The following is a 17,912-nucleotide window of genomic DNA, read 5'->3' as shown; positions in this document are numbered from 1 at the left end:
GCGTAGCGGCATACACGTAGCGACAACTGCACACACCCACCTGTGCGCACGTTGCCGACGTTGCACACGTGATGGAAAAAAAAAAAAAAAAAAAAGGGGAGAAAGAGAATCCTCCAATGGTAAAAAGTAACAAAGAGGGTGACACATGTGCACATGGAGGGGAGAGGGGGGGGGAAAAAAAAAGGGGCACACGAATGAGATGCACGCAAGGGTGAACGAGCATGAGAAAAAACGTACGCACGCACAATACATGGGCGGGGGAAAAAGTGCCTACCAAATGAAAAGGAAGCTTTAATTTTGTTACATAAATAAAACGCATGCATGTATTTATATAAAGCACACGCATGTGTACAGATAATACGCCTACAACAAATGAGCTCATTTAAAAAGGTTAACACGAGCGTGGAGAGTGATGACGACGTGTGTGTCTCTTCACTTATGGGCATTAAAAAAAAAAAAAAAGAAAAGTAGAGATCCCGTCCTTAATCACATAATTATTTGGTCTGAAAAAAGTGAATGAAAACAATACGGTTAAAAGTCATACAAAGGTATACACGATTTTATCTCTGTTGTGCGTTGTTTATTTGAATAAGCCTTTTCCGTTTTGACATACACCACGGTAATATTTTTTGTTATGCAAACGGGGGGGGGGGAAATGGGGTAGGGTTGCTTCTTCTTTGTTTCTCTCCTCTCTCTGTACATACAAGTGGAACACATGTTCTTAAATTTTTTTTTTTTTTTTAAATAGGGCGTTTATATATCAGGCATGGACAGTTCATATTGCGGGCAAGACGCTGCTAGGAACCCTTTCCCGCGCTGCTGGTCTTGAAGGCTGTATTCGTACTCCCGTTTCTGTCTTCGTAGTACGTCGGCGCGCGCTTACTTGCGACATCCTGCGCGCTCGAAACGACTTTGCTGCTGCAGCTGGTGCTACTACTGCTGCTGTTCTTGTTGGCACTGCTACCTCTGCTACCGCTGCTCTCATTGTCCGGGTTGGCATTACCCGTGTTGTTGCAGCAAGTCTTCTCACCATTAGCTTCCGCATGCGCATCCACATGCGCGTCCACATTCGCATCCCCATCGTTCCTCGCTTCAAAGTTGAACATGGGCTCGGTGCAATTATTCACAACCGGATAATCATTAAAAACGTACATGTCGCTCAGGTATCGATCTAACAGTTCCTCGCTTTTCTCTGAGAGCCGTTCTTCCTGGTCCAGCTGTTTGTCACCGCTGCCACTACCTTCTCCATTGCCACCCTTGTTATTTTCATTCGCGCCATATGCGTCGATGCGGTCATAAAAGCTAGAACTGAAGTGCCCGGCGTTGAGGAAATCGGGGGGATCATAATGCACCATCTGATCATAGTCTTCCTGCGCCTCTTCCTTATGCAACTGATTTGGGAGCTGCCCCTCAATCTCCTGCTCACACTGCGTCTCGTTTTTCTTGTTCTTCGAGGGGAGTTCCATGAAGGAGTATTCCAAAAGCTTCTTGTCGGACTGATCTTCAATTTTTGGGTTCAGCATTTCATACAGTTTCATGTTTTCCTTGCTAATACAGTCGTTCGTGTTTGCCGAGCTTTTATTTGTGTATGTGTTTAGGAAGGAGAAGAAGAGCTGCATGTTTTTGCAGTAGTTGGACGTGTCGTTGCCGCTGTCACCACTACCACCTAGCTCGTCGCGCAAATCGTCGTGATTAAAAGTAAGGTAAAAGTTCTCGCCACTTTGGCTTGCTCCATTCACTTGTTCGCATTCCTTTTCTCCATACTGCCAATCGTTTCCATTCGCATACAGATGGGAGCTTTTGTTCATTTGAACATCCCCCTTCTTCTTCTCGTCGTGCTCGTCCACTTGCGCGTTACACATGACTTCGTTTCGCACGCCCCTTTTGTCGTTGTTCTCAACAGCATGGTTGTTTGCATCACTGCAGGAGTAACTAGTATACTCGTCCGACCCTCCTGTGTTCGACTTGTTATACCAGTCCTTATAAGAGCTACTACAATAAGCATCACCGCAAGCAACACTTGAGCCACTGTGGCCATTGTCGTACCATATGTGATTTAGAAGGGATGTTATGTTTCCGTTTTCGCCGCCCAGTTGCGTTTTGCTCTTGGCGCTTCTAAATGAGTCTCCGCCGAGGGGCGCAAGGCTGTTCCACTTCCCATCCCACTTCCCATCCCAGTGGCCGCCCCACTTTCCGCTGCCACCCCCATCTACGCTACACTCTCCCGTTGTGTCATTCGCAAAGAACTGACTGTACATGTTCACGCTCGTGCTTCCCTCCACAGTGGGATTGCAAAACATGTTTTTTCTCTGATGCACATAAATCTTATCCTTCAGATGATTCAATTTGTCCACCTGCACATTGTCCCCATTTGTGTCTTCCCCAAACAGGTCACAATTGTACGAAGCGGTCGGATTCGCATTCATTAGACACTTCTGTCCTATTTTGTTCGGGTGATAATACATTTTATTGTTTATTCCTCTGGCCCTTGGTTCAGGCGGTATATGAAACGTTCGTCTCAGTGCACAAGAATAAAGCTCTCCTGTGTCCATCCCCTTATCGTTCGTATCAACAAGACATTCATTAAGGACATGGTCAAAACGATCATTTACATAATCATACGTTGAAGTTTCAATCTTTTGATTCATCTTCAATGCTGCACCTTCCAAGTTATGAGGGTACTTACTCATTCCTGTGTACTCCATGATGGGGGTTCCATTCTCGGGCTCGCTTCTATTCTCATCGCTAATCAAACACCCGTTGATACTTCCAAGTGTACCCCCCCTAAAAGAGGTCCCCCCTTCCCCACTGTCACCCTTTTCAGTATAATACAAACGGGTGTTGCTACTTACACCAGTACCTCGGAACACATCTCCCACTTCGCTCGTCTTATGTAAAGCGCTTAGAGGTTCCACTGGGTAGGTAGGACAAACTGCGTTGTTGCTTAGGGTGCTGTAATTGTTAAAGCTGTGCATGTAATTATTCAATCTCTTGCTACTTGTGTTATATTTATTATAATAATTGTCAGAAAAATATTTGACGAATTTTCCATGTGAGCTGCTCAATGGCATGGTGTTGCTACTTGCGTCATTTGGTAGGTACTCCAGTGGAGGACAGTTGGGGTCCAGTGTAGACATATGTTGTATGTGGTTGTCCGCGCCGTTACAAACCAGTTCGGTTATCATGGTGTTGCTCGTCATGAAGTTGGCGCCCTGACTGCTGCCGCTGCAGTTGGCACTGCCTCCATTTGCGCTGCTGCTACTGCTAGGGAAGTTACTTCTCGTTTTCTTCGGCGCATCTACATAATTGACGGAGTTGAGGGTTTTGAGCGTGTCGGCGGTGCTTACGAGGCTCTGCGCCGTCTTCGTGCTGTTCGGGTCCTTTACTTTGCTTTGGTTCGCCTGCACGTTCACGCTGACGCTGCTGCTCATGTTGACGTTCGCGTTAGGGTTAACGCTGGTGCTGTACATGCTCTTGAGCTTGGGCGGCAACAAATGCTCCTCGCCATTTTTGAGCTGCACCTTCAGCAGCTTCCCGTGAATGTACATTTTGGACAGCTCCTCAAACGCCTCAATGGCGGACTTCTTGTTGTCGTACGACACAAAACCAAAGCCCCTATTCCCCTGCTTCTTGTCATGCTCGTTGTTTATATATGGAATTCTGAGGCCCACGACGTGGCCGTACTTGTTAACCAATTGGATCAGGTTCAGTTCGGTCCACTTGAGGGGGATTCCATACAGGAACAGATTTGCGCCTGGAAAAGACAAAAAAAAAAAAAGGGGACAAAATGGTGACAAAGGGTTAAGGGGATTTTAACTTAACGCGGTGAGGGAAGCTATCAAAACAAAAGCAGACAAACGCTAGAGCAGCGTCCAGCAGAATAGCGCCCCGCAGAACAGCCCCATATGGAGGCCTACCCGGTGGGCCGTCCTTCAAGAGGGAAAAGTTGGCCTTGCTGTAGTGCAGCGTGTTCTGGTTCGGAATCTGCTTCGAAACGATAAAGCATATCAACTTGTGGTTGGGGCAATTGTCAAAAAACTTCTTCTGGTTCAAAATATTCACAGCATTTATTGCACACTTCTCGTCAACGAAGTACACAAATGCATAGGACCATTTATCAATGGACCATTTATACTCAATGTGAATTATGTACCCAAAAATTTCCAACACGTTTTTTATCCTCTCTTCTGTTATGTTAGGTGGAATGTTACCCAAGAACACATTTGTGATGACAATGTTTCGGAAGCTATAATTTGATTTGCTTCTTCTTATATCTTTAATAATTTGGTTGTGAATATTATTTTGTCTCATTCTTTCATGGTTCCCTTTATACTCTTTTGTGTAATTGGTTCCGTTGCCACTGAGGTCATGCGGTTTGTGGACCATATGTGCTCTTTGAAATACGTGCTGCTCCTTCTCTTCCACGGGTTCGTCCAGTTGTCCAAGTGCAGAATGATCTACTCGTTCTGCGAACTGTTCCGCGAACTGCTCTGCCAACTGTTCTGCGTTCCTCGGGTCCATCACACCCACCTTCTCCGCGTAACCCCCACTGTGGCATATATGATGGTGTGTAGCTACCTGTGAATCATGATGTGCGCAATGTAAACTGGTGTTATGTGGCTTTGGAAAAATGTCAGGCTCGCCTTTCATTGGGTTGTCTTCACAAGGTTCCACATCTAATAACAACGTCTCGACGTTGCCACAAAGCTTTTCATTTTCTCCATTAACAACGTGGTTGTAACTTTTGGGGGATGTGAAAGAGTCGAACCCGTTTTTTCCGCTCTTCAAATCGACGCCGCAGCTGTGGTTGTAGGTGTTGTCGTAAGTGTGACCGTACGTGTGGTCGTAGCTATGACCGCATCTGTCGCCGCTTATATCGCCGTAGTTGTAACCTGGCGCGAACTTAAACTTGTCCTCCCCCCTGCCGTGGTAAAAATGGGGGGCGCTAAAATTATGGCTAAGTCCCTTTTTCTCATCGGAACGGAATAAATGACTGTTACTTTCGGCATTATCCATCGAAATTACGGTTCGTGAATCCATGTCTCCCGGTGCTGATTTGTTTTTGGAACTATTACACGTAGCTAGCCAGAGTTTATCCAGATGCAGAGTTTTTTTTTTCTCGCTGCTCTTCTCCGCGTTTGTGCATACAAGATTGGAAATGTTATGAATTAAATTTCCCAAGTTTTTGCTCAAGTGCCTTTTTTTTTTAGCTCGATTTTCATTCTTAATCTTCGTGGTTGTTCATAAGGGAGGTCCATTTACCATTTGCTAGACGGGAGCCTCGGGGGGGAGTGCGCAACAATGTTTTCACACTCTCACAGGGCACGAAAGGTTCAACGGTATGAGAGATGCTGTGTCACGTTATGTAATTACTAGAAGTGGGGATAACCCAGCGCGAGGTAGTAAAAAAAAGAAAGAAAAAGGTTCCTCAACTTGGTGCAAATACGTTATGGAGATGTGCATCTACTGGATGAATCTTAATATACGGGATGCATATACGAAGTGCATTCCCGCTGTTTTGCTAAGTCGTCTTGGAAACCTTCATGGAAGATGGGTTCCACTGGGTGGCGTACATACGACTGACTTTTAAACGCGGCGAGCAAATTAATTCTCATCCAACTCTCTGCAGCTGTGCTTCAGTGGACACAAATTTTAGGGCAGGGGAAGAAGAAACGTGGACCCATTACGCAAATATATCACTACAATGGTGCGGTATGAACGTAATGAAATTGTTCCTTGTTGAGATCGCCCCTTTTTTGGTTCACGGTTGTTTTTCACCAAATAGGGGGTTGTGCGTGTTGCAACTACTTGGTCAATGCACAAGTACGCACGCACGCACGTATACGTATGTACACATGCATAAATGTAATACAACTTGTTATGCTACAAAAAAGCGCACGAATGCTTCGTTTTGTATACACCTTCACGTTTTTAAGTCTCATGAAAGGGATATTACTTAGCTACTACACAATACCCATTGGTATAAAAACGTTCCTTCTAATAAGGTGCAGAGACGGAGGATGAGTAAAAGGAGGGGAAAAAAAAAACATATAGACAGTTATGCATATGCGCAACGAATAAAACATATCGTATGGGTTAGATACACCCCCTCCATCCCACACACTACACATACACACAAACGTGCATGCATAATCGTACATACGAAAAGTTACACACTACACGTCCTCGTACAAACATATTATGTGATGGTGATTGGTGAGACGGGGTGAAAAATATTCACAAATTGTGCGTTAACAGCAGTGTAGGTAGGGAAAAGGGAGGGACGAAGGAAAAAAAAAAAAAAAAAAAAAATCAATAAACATGATGAATGCTTATTTGTCGTGTTCAGCCACGCGTGCCTCATACGACTGCCTGTGCTCGGCTGGTCACTCACTGGAGGGTTGTCCGCATAGCATTTTGACATGCAACGCTTGGGTGGCGCGGGCACGAGACGGGAGGGTTATGCAAAAAAAGGGTAGGCAAAAAGGGTTATACAAAAAGGGCTATGAAAAAAAGGCTATACAAAAAGGGATATGCAAAAAAGGCTAGGCAAACAAGGGCTAGGCAAAAAACCCACTTGCACAGGAGTTATATCCAAAAATAAGCTCACCTTTTACACTTCCAAGAAACAAAATGGGTGACAAAAAAGGGGGGGGGGAGGGAAAGGGGCAACGAAATAAATGCGTATCGTTTAGGCATACACACATCTGACGTATTTATAATGCACCCTCTCAAGGTGAACAAAAGGGGATGGTTGCAAAAAAGTGTGGATGTGAAAAATGGGAATAGCTATCAATGAAATCACACAAATGCTAACACGTGTTTTAGTCAACGGGGAGACCAAGAGGTGTGTATGCACTGGTGTGTGGGAATTAAACAAATGGGTGCGCTTACTGAAGCGGAGCAACAAATGTGAAGAGGTGGAAAGGGGAGATGGCGAGGGCCAACATTATATATTTGCATGTATTATCATGCTTCAACCTTTGTTAACCTTTGTTAACATGTGGTAGCACGGATGGCGTTTGGTAGCGCAGTCGACGTGGGTTCACTTATGCTAACATGTATTATCATGTACACCCACAGGGGGGTCGGCACACGCATACACGTATCAAGATATACCTCCGTGTGCTCAGGTATTCGCACAGGTAGCTACATATCTACGCGTGCTCCTGTACACTGGTATGCAGCTAAATGAATACGTAGAAGGGGGGAAAAAAAAAGGGGGGGGGGCAACAATATCATCCCTTCGCTTATACACATGCATATGTAGGTATATACATGTATATGAACTCCTTTCTCCTCTCGAGTGTTAACTTTCGTGTTTTGGAAGTGAAATGGGAAAGTGTAAAAATGAGCAAAAAAAAAAAAAGGAGAAGAAATGTGGGGAAGGGAAGGGTGCAAAAAAATAGCGCAAAAAAAAAAAATAAAGGAATAGGGGGAAAAAAAAGGGCTCGTATTTGTACACTTAATAAATGCAACAGAATAAGAATACATATAGCGAAGTAAACTAAACAAAGGAAAAATTTCAAATAGGAAAGAACAAATAAAATGAGTGTGCTAAGGTTTATTACAGAAACAGCTTTCCGATTTTATATGTCGCGCTTGTGTAAAGTCGATTCAGTCGTTTGTATAATGCAGGTGCGTACGCACATGTATGCATATTGTATACGTGCCTATATATAAATATGAGTATAGGGGTACGTGTTTGTGCGGTAACGAAATGAATACGCTCATGTATACACTTAGGGAGTAAATATTCGCTTGTATATTTTCCTTTTTGCACTGAATAGTGCGGGATGCGAAAAAAAATGGGGGGAAAAAAAAAAAGGAAAGAAGCAGCAAAGAAATATAAAAAAACAGGCAAAAGTTGTGCATTTACAAATATGCAAACGCTAATGAACCATCAAGTATCAGGCACACAACAACCTGATTCCACGTTTAAGCAAGCCATTCTCCCGCACTGTGCGGTGGGAGCAAGAAGTGTTCGTGCTGCTTGGGGGCAACCTGCTGCAATGGTCGTTTTGGAAAAGGCGCACTGGCGTGTACATATATATAATTATACGTAAATTTATATATTGTAATATATACGCGCGCACATACGCACGACGAAATGTACTTGTAAATAATACACTCATTCAAAAACACAGGAGGAGATTTAAAAAGGCAAAATGAATGTATACACTCAAAGGAGAACTTATTTGTAGAGAGAAATAAATTCGTCATTACGTATACCTTTTATGTACATTTGTAGAAGAAAAAATAAAAGTTATCTTTTGCGAAAAGAATATGAGTTTATACTGGTGGTTTGACATTACGTTCTGGCGAGCTTTTTTTTTTTTTTTTTTTTTTTTTTTTTTTCTGGTCATATTTTTTTTAGTTATTTTTTATTTTAATTATTTTTGCGTTTCGCTTTACATTTTCTTGCTTAGATCAAAATGCAGATAAAACAAGAGGATGGTTGTTTCAAGCGTGCCCACGTGGGTGCAAGGAAACAGGAAAGAATAATTCGCATATTCAACATGGTTAAGACACACTTTATGCTTGGGTGCAGCGGTTCATTTGGCGCGTGCGCATACGTATGCACGTATACATACATAATGGTATGCATGTATGTGCTGTATGGTACACTATGTATGTTTTTTTTTTTTTTTTTTTTTTTGCAAAGCGGCAATGTACACTTTTGTCAACATCGGTTTGCCAACACGGCATGGTGAAATATGTGGTTGAAGAAAAAGTGCTCACAAAAAAAAAAAAAAAATGCATTATTGAACGGTGCTTCCGTATCACAGGTTGCCAATTCAGGTGCCTCTTGCAAAAGCATGCACTTAAAACCGAATTGTATAACAAGCTTTTGCTGCTGTAATGACCGCCACCTACGAAATATCCATTTTTTTTTTGTTTTTTCTTTTTGCGAATTCGTTCTATAAGGCCATAATGACGTTTTTCCACCACCTCTGGGTAATGGTTGAAAGTCGGACCAGAGGTTAATGGAGCAGCTATCACGTACATGTTCACAAGTGCAATTGCAAAATAAAGGCAAGTCGGTTTTGCAGCTCTCCGAAAAATTCTGCATGTTGTGTGGTTGTGTATTCTATCGCGCATGACCACACATGATAAAACGTCTTCTGCCGTTTAGCGGTGCGGGGGGGTTGCTGAGAACTTTTTGTACGTTCTATTTTTATGCACATTGGGCGAAAAAAAAAAAAAAAAAACGCTTAAATGCAGACGTATTGCCACTCCCAGGGGCAGAATAACGCGATTGTTTAATTTAATCGGTTATGAATATTCGGCAAAAGTGCTCAATCCATTTTGCAACAACGGTTTAAATTTGTCGGAGAGGGGTGGGTGCAGCAGGGGGATTAAAATTTGCTTCCCCCAAAAATTGTAGCTGGCCACGTTTTTATTTTCTTAAAAAGAAAAAGAAAAAATACTCATCGACCATAAAGGCACAATGTGGTCAACATGACGAGCACTCCGCATACCACTTGTGTGTAGGCGTCCTTTCTCGCTTCGTTTTTAACCACTTGCCGGTGTACATTATACACGTGTGTATGCAAGTCAACAAATCGGATGCATTGTTATTTGCACACTTTTGCTTATACCGTGAAGGAGGTGCAAAGGCCTCACAGGAGTGTACCGCAAGGGGTGCGTAACAGGCATTCTGCGTGTACGTGTAGGAAAAAAAAAAAAAAAAAACAGCCATAATGCAGTCGCCTCTGGCTACGCGAGGATGTATATTTCTTTATACATTCCCTTGTTTGGAAAAAAAAAAAAAAAAATGCAAAATATAATTGCACACCTGTACAATGCAGCGTAGGCGACGTTATTGCATTTGTTTTTAAGGTACCCCTTTTTATTACTGTTTTTTTTATTAAGGCAAGAAAAAGCAACGGACAAACATGTATGGTGCCCCTTTACAGTTGCGAAATGGCGGGGATGAAGGGGCGATACAAGGCGCGAGTGTATTAAATTGCGCATACGTGTGTAATATGTAACAACTACGTAAAATGTTGAAAACATAACAGTTAAAGGAGCGCTCTCCGCTTCAGTATAACAACACTGCTACTGTTTTGCGAATCTTTGCGCAAAATTGCCCAAACATTTTTCTGAAATTTAGCCGTCTACATTTTTTGGCCTAAAAGATACATTTGAACTGAACTCTGTTATAGAGCGTAATATGTTTTGATATCGTGTTTGCACTGCGCGGCAAGAATGCTCGTAATTCTATTTTTCATTGACTCGTTACGTGTACATACATTAGTACACGTACGGTACATGCATGGGCACGTGTGCACACAGTTTATGTACGCCCGTTTGTCTTATCCCACGTGTAATTCACTAAGCCTACTGAAAAGGCAATGTCGTATTTAAAGGGCGCCTTTTTTGGGACGTGGTAAAATTTGCAGGAACGTTTGAGAAAAAGCAAAGCTAAAAAGCGTCTTACATGGTATTGATGCGAGCGCTTGCTAATTGGTTTTTTTTTTTTTTTTAGCAAAACGTTCTGCGCTTAAGTTGGTAACACTATGCATTGTACAACGGGGTTGCAGCTCCACCAAAGGGATAGCATTGCACTGCTGCCTAGTGGGAAGCATTTTGTCGCTTGATCACACACACAAATTTGACTTTGTAACGAAAAACATGGTTTGTTTTGCAGAGATGCCTATTATGCATCGTGGACATATAAAATTGGCATGAATGTTCATATTTTTTTTTTTTTTTGCCGCATTTTGGCGCCCCGCCTAAAAAAAGTGTAAAATAGCAGTCGGGAGGGGAACGCGACGGAATGGAAACCTACACCATGTTTGGTATGTTTCCCCGTTTTATTATTTTTTCTTTAAACGCCCCGCATGTATATTTTGCAGCAACTAGTAAAAAAAAAAAAAAATTTACATACAGTTGGCAATTTGGCTTGTTAACAATCGTTCAGATGAAATACACGCTTAAGATGGCATAACGTTGGAAGGAGGGGGAGGCAAAAAAAAAAAAACATTTCCCGCGATAAAAAAAGGGGCAAATGCAAAATGTATACATTTGTTTTTTCAGCTAAACCAGCATTATTCTTAATTTTAACCGGATTGATGAAGGTGTGGGGGGGAACCCGCCAAAAAAAAACAAAAAATGCCCTATCTATATATATAACGCCAAGTGTATATATATATACATACACTTAATGGGTTAACATATTGGGCGAACGAGCACACGAATGTGCGCATTGTGTATATGTTTGCAAAGAATATCTGTGCATATACTTGTGCATACACTAATGTAACGGAAAAAAAAAAGGGTGTTCTTGCGAAAATGCCATGTTCACCTTTTACATGTTTCCCTATATATGTAGTTATTACAAGTTTTTCTTCTTTTTTTTTTTTTTTTTACTTACCTTTTGATGAGTTAAAAACACACTGTACTGTAGGGAGAAGAAGGGGAAAAATATTTTTCACCGCACATGCAATTGAAAAATAAAAAAATAAACAAGTGAACCCCGAACATAAAGCCGCTATTATTCAACACTGCATGAAGTTTGTGCTCATACGCATAATATGGCATATGAGGGAAGGAAAAAATAATCACACTTTAGTGGGTGAAATGCAAAGGAAGAAGGGGAAAAAAAAAATATAACACATCTTAGTTAAGTACGTACATTTGTTATTTTATGAAACCAGAGTTATAACACAGGCACGTGTATGCTTAAAAAAAAAAAGCTGTTACAGGGTTTCGTCATCTCCTTGTGCAAACGTATATAAAAAGGAGAGAGAAACTGACGACTACTCGATCTTCACACGTGTTTTGCCTTCACACGTGAGGGATACTACGCACATATGTACAAATGTACATGTGAAAGTAGTTTTCCCAACGAAAGATACAATTGCATTCCTTACCGCTTCTCTTTGTCCCCCGTTGCAACTTAGCAAATGTGCATTTGAATTAGAAAAAAACAAAAAGGAATATGAACCGTTCAGGTAATTTCATAACTAAAAAGCTAATTATACATCGTATTGTGTGTTTTTTTTTCTTTCTTTCTCACCTTTTTTTTTTTTTTGCATTCTGTTTACACCATTACAGTTTTTCCCCTTTGTTAATGTTTTTTTTTTTTTTTTTCAAGACGTTTTTAAAAGATTGACCATTCATGGTTTTCTTGTGTTGTATGTATGCGGAAAATCCTGATGCAAGTGCATACGCGTGTGAAACTGTATTCACTGATGTGCACACATGTGAACGAAATTAATTCTCCGCACCCAGCGCGTGTGTGCATGGATTTATGTATTCCTTTGGGAATACGTGTGTGTACATTTGTGCTTACATTTGTGTGTACCCCTTTACGCACACATTTTGTCCTGCACCCTTTCGTTAATAATTAATTACGTAGGGAAAAGAACCCCTCCTCCCAAGTGGAACAAATTCATAAGGCAAATACCTTTTTTTTTTTTTTTTTTTGCGAAACGAGTGCCAGCTTTTTGCCGTGCACACAACGGGGAAAGGACAATCCGAAAGGCGCTCAACCGAAAAAAAAAAAAATTGTTAACACACTTATGTACGTACATGTGTACGTGATGTGTTGAGCGCGAAGGATTTTGCAAGTGCTTGTGAACTACCTCTTATGAGGGGAAGAAATAACGTCCTATTTGCACGTATTGTAAAACGTTGCAAACAGAACAAGCTGAACCACCATACATGAAGCATTTCCCGTATTACTGCACCGTGAGCATATTCAAACGTTTGCTATGTTTCCCGCCGCAAAAAAGGATGGAAGTCTCAAATGAAACGCAAAAATGTATTGGGGTGATGGAAGCGGGAAAGGGAAGTAATGCAGAACAGGGCTGCAAAGATTCATCGTGTGGAAAAGCAAACAGTGATAGTAAGGAGGTAGGAAGTAAGGCGAGAGAGGGGGATGGCAATAACACTGGAAATTGCAATAACAGCGAGACACTTAAGACAAGCGAAGGGACAGGCGGCAAAAACGAAAACGACATGAACAAAATCGATAAGGGGAAGAAAAGAAAAAATTCGAAGAAAAAGTATTATAATAAAAATAAAAAACAGGCCGATTTGTGCTCCCCAGAAAAAACGCCCACCCAGGAGAACGGCTTGCCTAAGGAAAGCAGCAACAACCTTGGGGGGGGAAAAGTAAAAGGCGAGGACGGTACAAAAAAGAATCAAGTAAATAATGCCCCAAATATTGAATCGGCTGTAAAGGGAGACGAAAAACAAATGGGAAATGAGAGCGGCATAAAGCAGTATAAAAATGGACAGGGAGCTGAAACGAGTAATGGAAAGGCCGATGAGGCAGGGCAGGACAAATTAGCAGAGGGGGAAAAAAAGACAAAGAAAAAAAGAAAAAAAGCCAAAAGGAAAAAGAAAAAGGGTAATAAAGTTGCGGGTGAAGGCGAAAATAAAGGCGATTGCAAAGGCCATGGCGAAACAGGTGACGAAAAGATTAGCGGTTTGACAAAAATTAAGGACACGCTCCCAGATGATCACAGCAATGAAAACGCCAGTACCACAACGGCAATTAGCACCAACACGGATTCCAACGCAAGGAGGAAGAGCGTTGTCAAGAGCACCATGGACTCGGCGAAGCTTTACAGCAATGACCTTACGACCGATCCAGTGGTAGACCAGAAAAAGAGCAAAAAAAAAAAAAAAAAAAATCTTCAAAAGGGAATCAAACTGTGCAGCATGATAAGGCACAAAATGGCGAGGACAATCTCACTTTGGCAAAAAATAAAAAGGAACACCTCTCTAAAAAGACAAACGTCAATCAAAACACCATGTACAAAATACCTAGCAAAAGTATGACCAAAGATCAAATTAACAATCTTGCAAATTTGATTTATAAAAATAGCATTGGTTATGGTCTCCCCCCGAAGAGTGTAGCTAATAACTTCAGTACGAATCCATGTGAAGGTTCCTGTAGTAATAACCACCCCCTCAATTTTATGAACATGCAGCAATTGTCGAAAAGCGCAAATTGTAAATATGGATTCAATGTGGACAATCAGGTATATTCCTCAAATTGCTTGTACGGGCAGGTCCCCTTCCGCAACACAAATGAGTGCTATGATTATTCGTATGCGGACGGGGTTACCGATGGCCTGGGGAATTTTTTCTACGGCAGCAACATATCGAGGAATGCCCTAATGGAGAGGGCCCTCTCGTTGCACAGCATGTACAATGTGGGAAGCGCGAGTGCATTGGATGATGTTGGCGGGTTTAGCGGTGCTGACGGTGTTGGCGGATTTAGCGGCGTTGAAGGTGTCGGCCATTTTAGCAGCTTCAGCGGAGCCACCTTTCGAAGACAACGCAAATTGCCACCGCGGGGAAACGACAGCTTGGCGCAAGGCGCGAATTACGAATTGGGCAAGAAGAAGGCGGATGTGCAAAATGGTTACATGACCAGATTCAATTCGACTGGCTCCATCGCGAAACATTTGCATTATGAACAGAATCAGGAGGATCTAACTTTCAACAAACGAGATAGTAACAAAAAGGGGCACTACCACCACAACGCGAGTAGAAGTGTGTCCAGGGGAGGGCAGATCCTCCAGGGGGGAGTCAGCAACACGGTGACTGTAGGGAAAATGGCTAATATGGGCAGCACCGCAGTGAAGGAGGAAAACTTTTCTAGTGCGTCCAACGTTGCTTACTTTACCAATGGGGCGAACCTAAACATCAGAGGGAAGTACCACCCCCAACAGCAAGGGAATATCCAACTGAGCAACGGTTCTGTGATTTCAGGCATGCGGAATGATGGTACCTACGGGTACATACAAAGGGGAAAGTATGACGCATCATATTACCCCCAACAAAATGCTGAGATGGTGCAGACCAGGAAATTGACAAAAGGGATGAATGCCCCGTTGCGAGCCTGTAAAATACAAAATAATGTTACTAACAGTAGAAGGTTTGCACCAAATGCATATGGGAGAGAAAATTACATCGGTGAAAAGAGTGCACAGGGAGGAGTAGCAACTAAAGACAAGGAAGAGACCCCCAAACTAACTGACTCAACTGTTGAAAAGGGAAGAGCTGCCAACTTTGAAGTCAATAAAGAGATTCACAAATTCATAGACTATTGTGTGAAAAATTATGGAGACAAATATATTGCGAATGTTTTGCATGAGTTTGCTCCGGAGGGCATTGACGAGAAGTACGATGAATTGAGGAACATGTTCAAAATTAACATAAGTGAGGAAAACTTGAGCACTTTGCAGATGCTGGAGGGGGAGGGGAATGGCCAGTTGCCTGCGTTTTTGGAGGGCGACACGGAGCAGCTGAAAAGCGAATCGCATAAAGAGGTGCCTCTGAAGGAGGTGCAGCTCAAACAAGAATCGACCAAAGGGGAGTCTCCTAAAGAGGAATCGCATAAAGATGTGCCGCTAAAGGAGGAACCGCTCAAAGAGGAATCGCCTGAAAAGGTGCCGCTTCAAGAGGAACCGCTCAAGGAGGGTGCAGACGCAGGGAACGTGTTCGAGGGGGACCCATCCGTGAGCGTGACGATCCCCCCGGGGCTGAGCCTCCCCGACATAAACCGAGCCCTGCTGCACGGTGCGTACTTAGACAACATCGCGGTGGTGAAAAAGTGCCTCGAGAAAAACGCAGACATAAATTATTTCGACAAAATTGGAAGAAGAGCTTTACATTATGCATGTGCAGGTGGATACTACGAGATATGTGAACTGCTTATAAACAATGGAGCCAAAGTGAACGTCTCAGATTACAAGCACTGGACTCCCCTACACATAGCCGTTACAAAAATGCATAAAGAAATAACGGAACTCCTCCTGAAGAACGACGCCAATATACACGCGATGTTACCCCATTCATTGTCCCCAAATAGGGGCAAAACTACGGCCAGCATGTGCATTCATTTCGCAGCCATTAAAGGGAGCAAAGACATAACAGAGCTATTGTTACATTATGGGGCCAAAATTAATGATACCGATTTATCCAATAGGACAGCCTTGCACTATGCCGCATATCGAAATAACTCAGAGTATTTGAAATTTTTAATTTATGAACAGAAGGCCAAGGTTAACATCTTTGATGTGCACAATAGGCTGCCTATCCACTCCGCCTGTTTGGGAGGCGTTTTAAAGAACGTGCAGCTGTTGGCAGAGAACAAGAGCTTCCTTCAAAAGAGAGACATTTACAATATGAGCCCAATGGACATTGCCACTATTAAAAAGTTTAAGAACATAAGGAAATTCCTGGCCAAGTACATTCATGAGAATTTTTCCCCGTGCGATGCGGAGGACGAGGCGGGGGACATCAAGAAGAAGAAGGAGGAGGAAAATGCCCAGGTGGAAGCGAAGAGCGGGGGGGAGGAAAACTTGAAAAATGCGGGCGACGTACCCCCCACCGTAGAAAAAGCAGAAAAAGAAGAAAAAGCAAACGAAGCTAACGAAGGGGGCGAAGGAGACGAACAGAAAATGGACCCCAAAGAATTCTACAACGACAACAAGATGATTAAAGACATTTTAACCACCACCATCAGCACCATCCTGAAGGAACGAAATAGGGATCAAATCAAAAGAGTAGTGGACTCCTTGGGTGTGTACATATCACTGAGCCTTTTAGAGAAAACGATTTTGATTCAGAATTATGGCGGCATAGATATGGTTAGTAAGGAGGGTAAGAGAACCAACGGGGGGGTCTTCTTTTACCTCATAAAGTACATGTACAAAAATGATATTATTTCAAAATTTAAGTATGATTACATTGTGGAGGAGGAGAAGGAGAAGAAAAAGACCTACAGGAAGTTAAAAAAAAAATTGCTACAGGAGGAGGAGAATGCGAAGGGGGGCAATGCCAAGGACGTCGAGGAGGGGCTCAGTGGGGAGGTTCCCCCCGACGGGAAGAATAAGAATAATAACAATAATAATAATAAGAAGAAAAACGATAAGTTTATGGGTCAATCGAAGGGCACTCGAAATCGCAGCGCAGTCTTTAATAATGCAAAGGGGGCTGTCATGGAGAATGTGCAGAATGGTAGTGCACCCCTGGTCGGTGCTAACGGCAACAAGGCATCAACAGGTTCCAACATGCCGAAAAATACACGTGCTAGTAAGAACGCCCTGAGTACGCATAACGGGGAAGTGAAGAATACTGGTAATGAGCAAGTGGTCTCATTGTCCGCCATGGCACCAGTGGGCACAGTCCACAAATACAATTTTAACTCATTAGCTACGAAAAACGCGAGGAATAACACACATTTTGGTAATGTGCAGAGTGACCATCTCCCCAAGGACCCTCACGTGAGCAACGCTGAAGAGGGAAAAAATAAAAAAAAAATGAAAAAAAAAAAAAATAATAATATGATTATTAATAATGACAGTAATAATAGGGCTCAAGTTGTTGGGGTGGACTTCCAAGCCGGTACCACAAACAACTGTGTGACAAAAGCGAATGTCGGTTCGTCCTTCATGAATTTAGTGCAAAATTCGTATGGCAGCATGCAAAGCATGGTCGAGGCGCAAGGCCAGAGGAAGAGCGCTTATCACCTGAACGGCGTTGCGTGCGAAGGGGGGAACTTTGATTGGGGACAAGGCGGTGGTTGCAACGGCTTTGACGGTTTCGGAAGCTTCGGCAGCTTTGGCCATTGGAACAGTGCTATGAGCCTGAACTCCCGCCCTCCGCGCAGGAACCAAGTCAACATGACCTTCCGGAACAACGGCAACCAGTATAGCAAGTCAATTCGGAGCTACCAGAATGAGTTCCCAATCCCGTATGTGAACGGGGTGCAAAAGAGTGTCTATGAGTACACGGGCTGCGCGGAGAACCCCGGGGCATACCGACATAACCAAAACGTGTACATGGTGAACAATGTGTGCAACCCACATGTGAATGGGAAACAGAAAATGCTTTCAAGCAACTTGAGCGGTGGACGCTTTCGGGGCTACCCCAAGATGTAG

General features: G+C 42.9%; 2 protein-coding genes across 2 annotated transcripts; one reads left to right on the top strand and one right to left on the bottom strand.

Annotated features, from left to right (window-relative positions):
• Positions 1–797: 797 nt before the first annotated feature.
• On the bottom strand, positions 798–5,040 carry AK88_03884 (uncharacterized protein; the record flags this gene model as incomplete). The annotated part of the gene is made up of 2 exons (XM_012481494.1): positions 798–3,754; positions 3,918–5,040. The coding sequence occupies 2 exons, from the start codon at positions 5,038–5,040 to the stop codon at positions 798–800; spliced, it is 4,080 nt and encodes a 1,359-aa protein (XP_012336917.1).
• A 7,704-nt stretch (positions 5,041–12,744) lies between these two features.
• On the top strand, positions 12,745–17,912 carry AK88_03883 (uncharacterized protein; the record flags this gene model as incomplete). Its single annotated transcript, XM_012481493.1, has 2 exons — positions 12,745–13,611; positions 13,677–17,912. 2 exons carry the CDS (start codon positions 12,745–12,747, stop codon positions 17,910–17,912), a joined length of 5,103 nt encoding a protein of 1,700 aa, XP_012336916.1.

This window comes from Plasmodium fragile, assembly GCF_000956335.1.
Source record: "Plasmodium fragile strain nilgiri unplaced genomic scaffold supercont1.48, whole genome shotgun sequence".
Taxonomy (NCBI): domain Eukaryota; phylum Apicomplexa; class Aconoidasida; order Haemosporida; family Plasmodiidae; genus Plasmodium; species Plasmodium fragile.
This window is presented reverse-complemented; position numbering and strand designations above follow the sequence as displayed.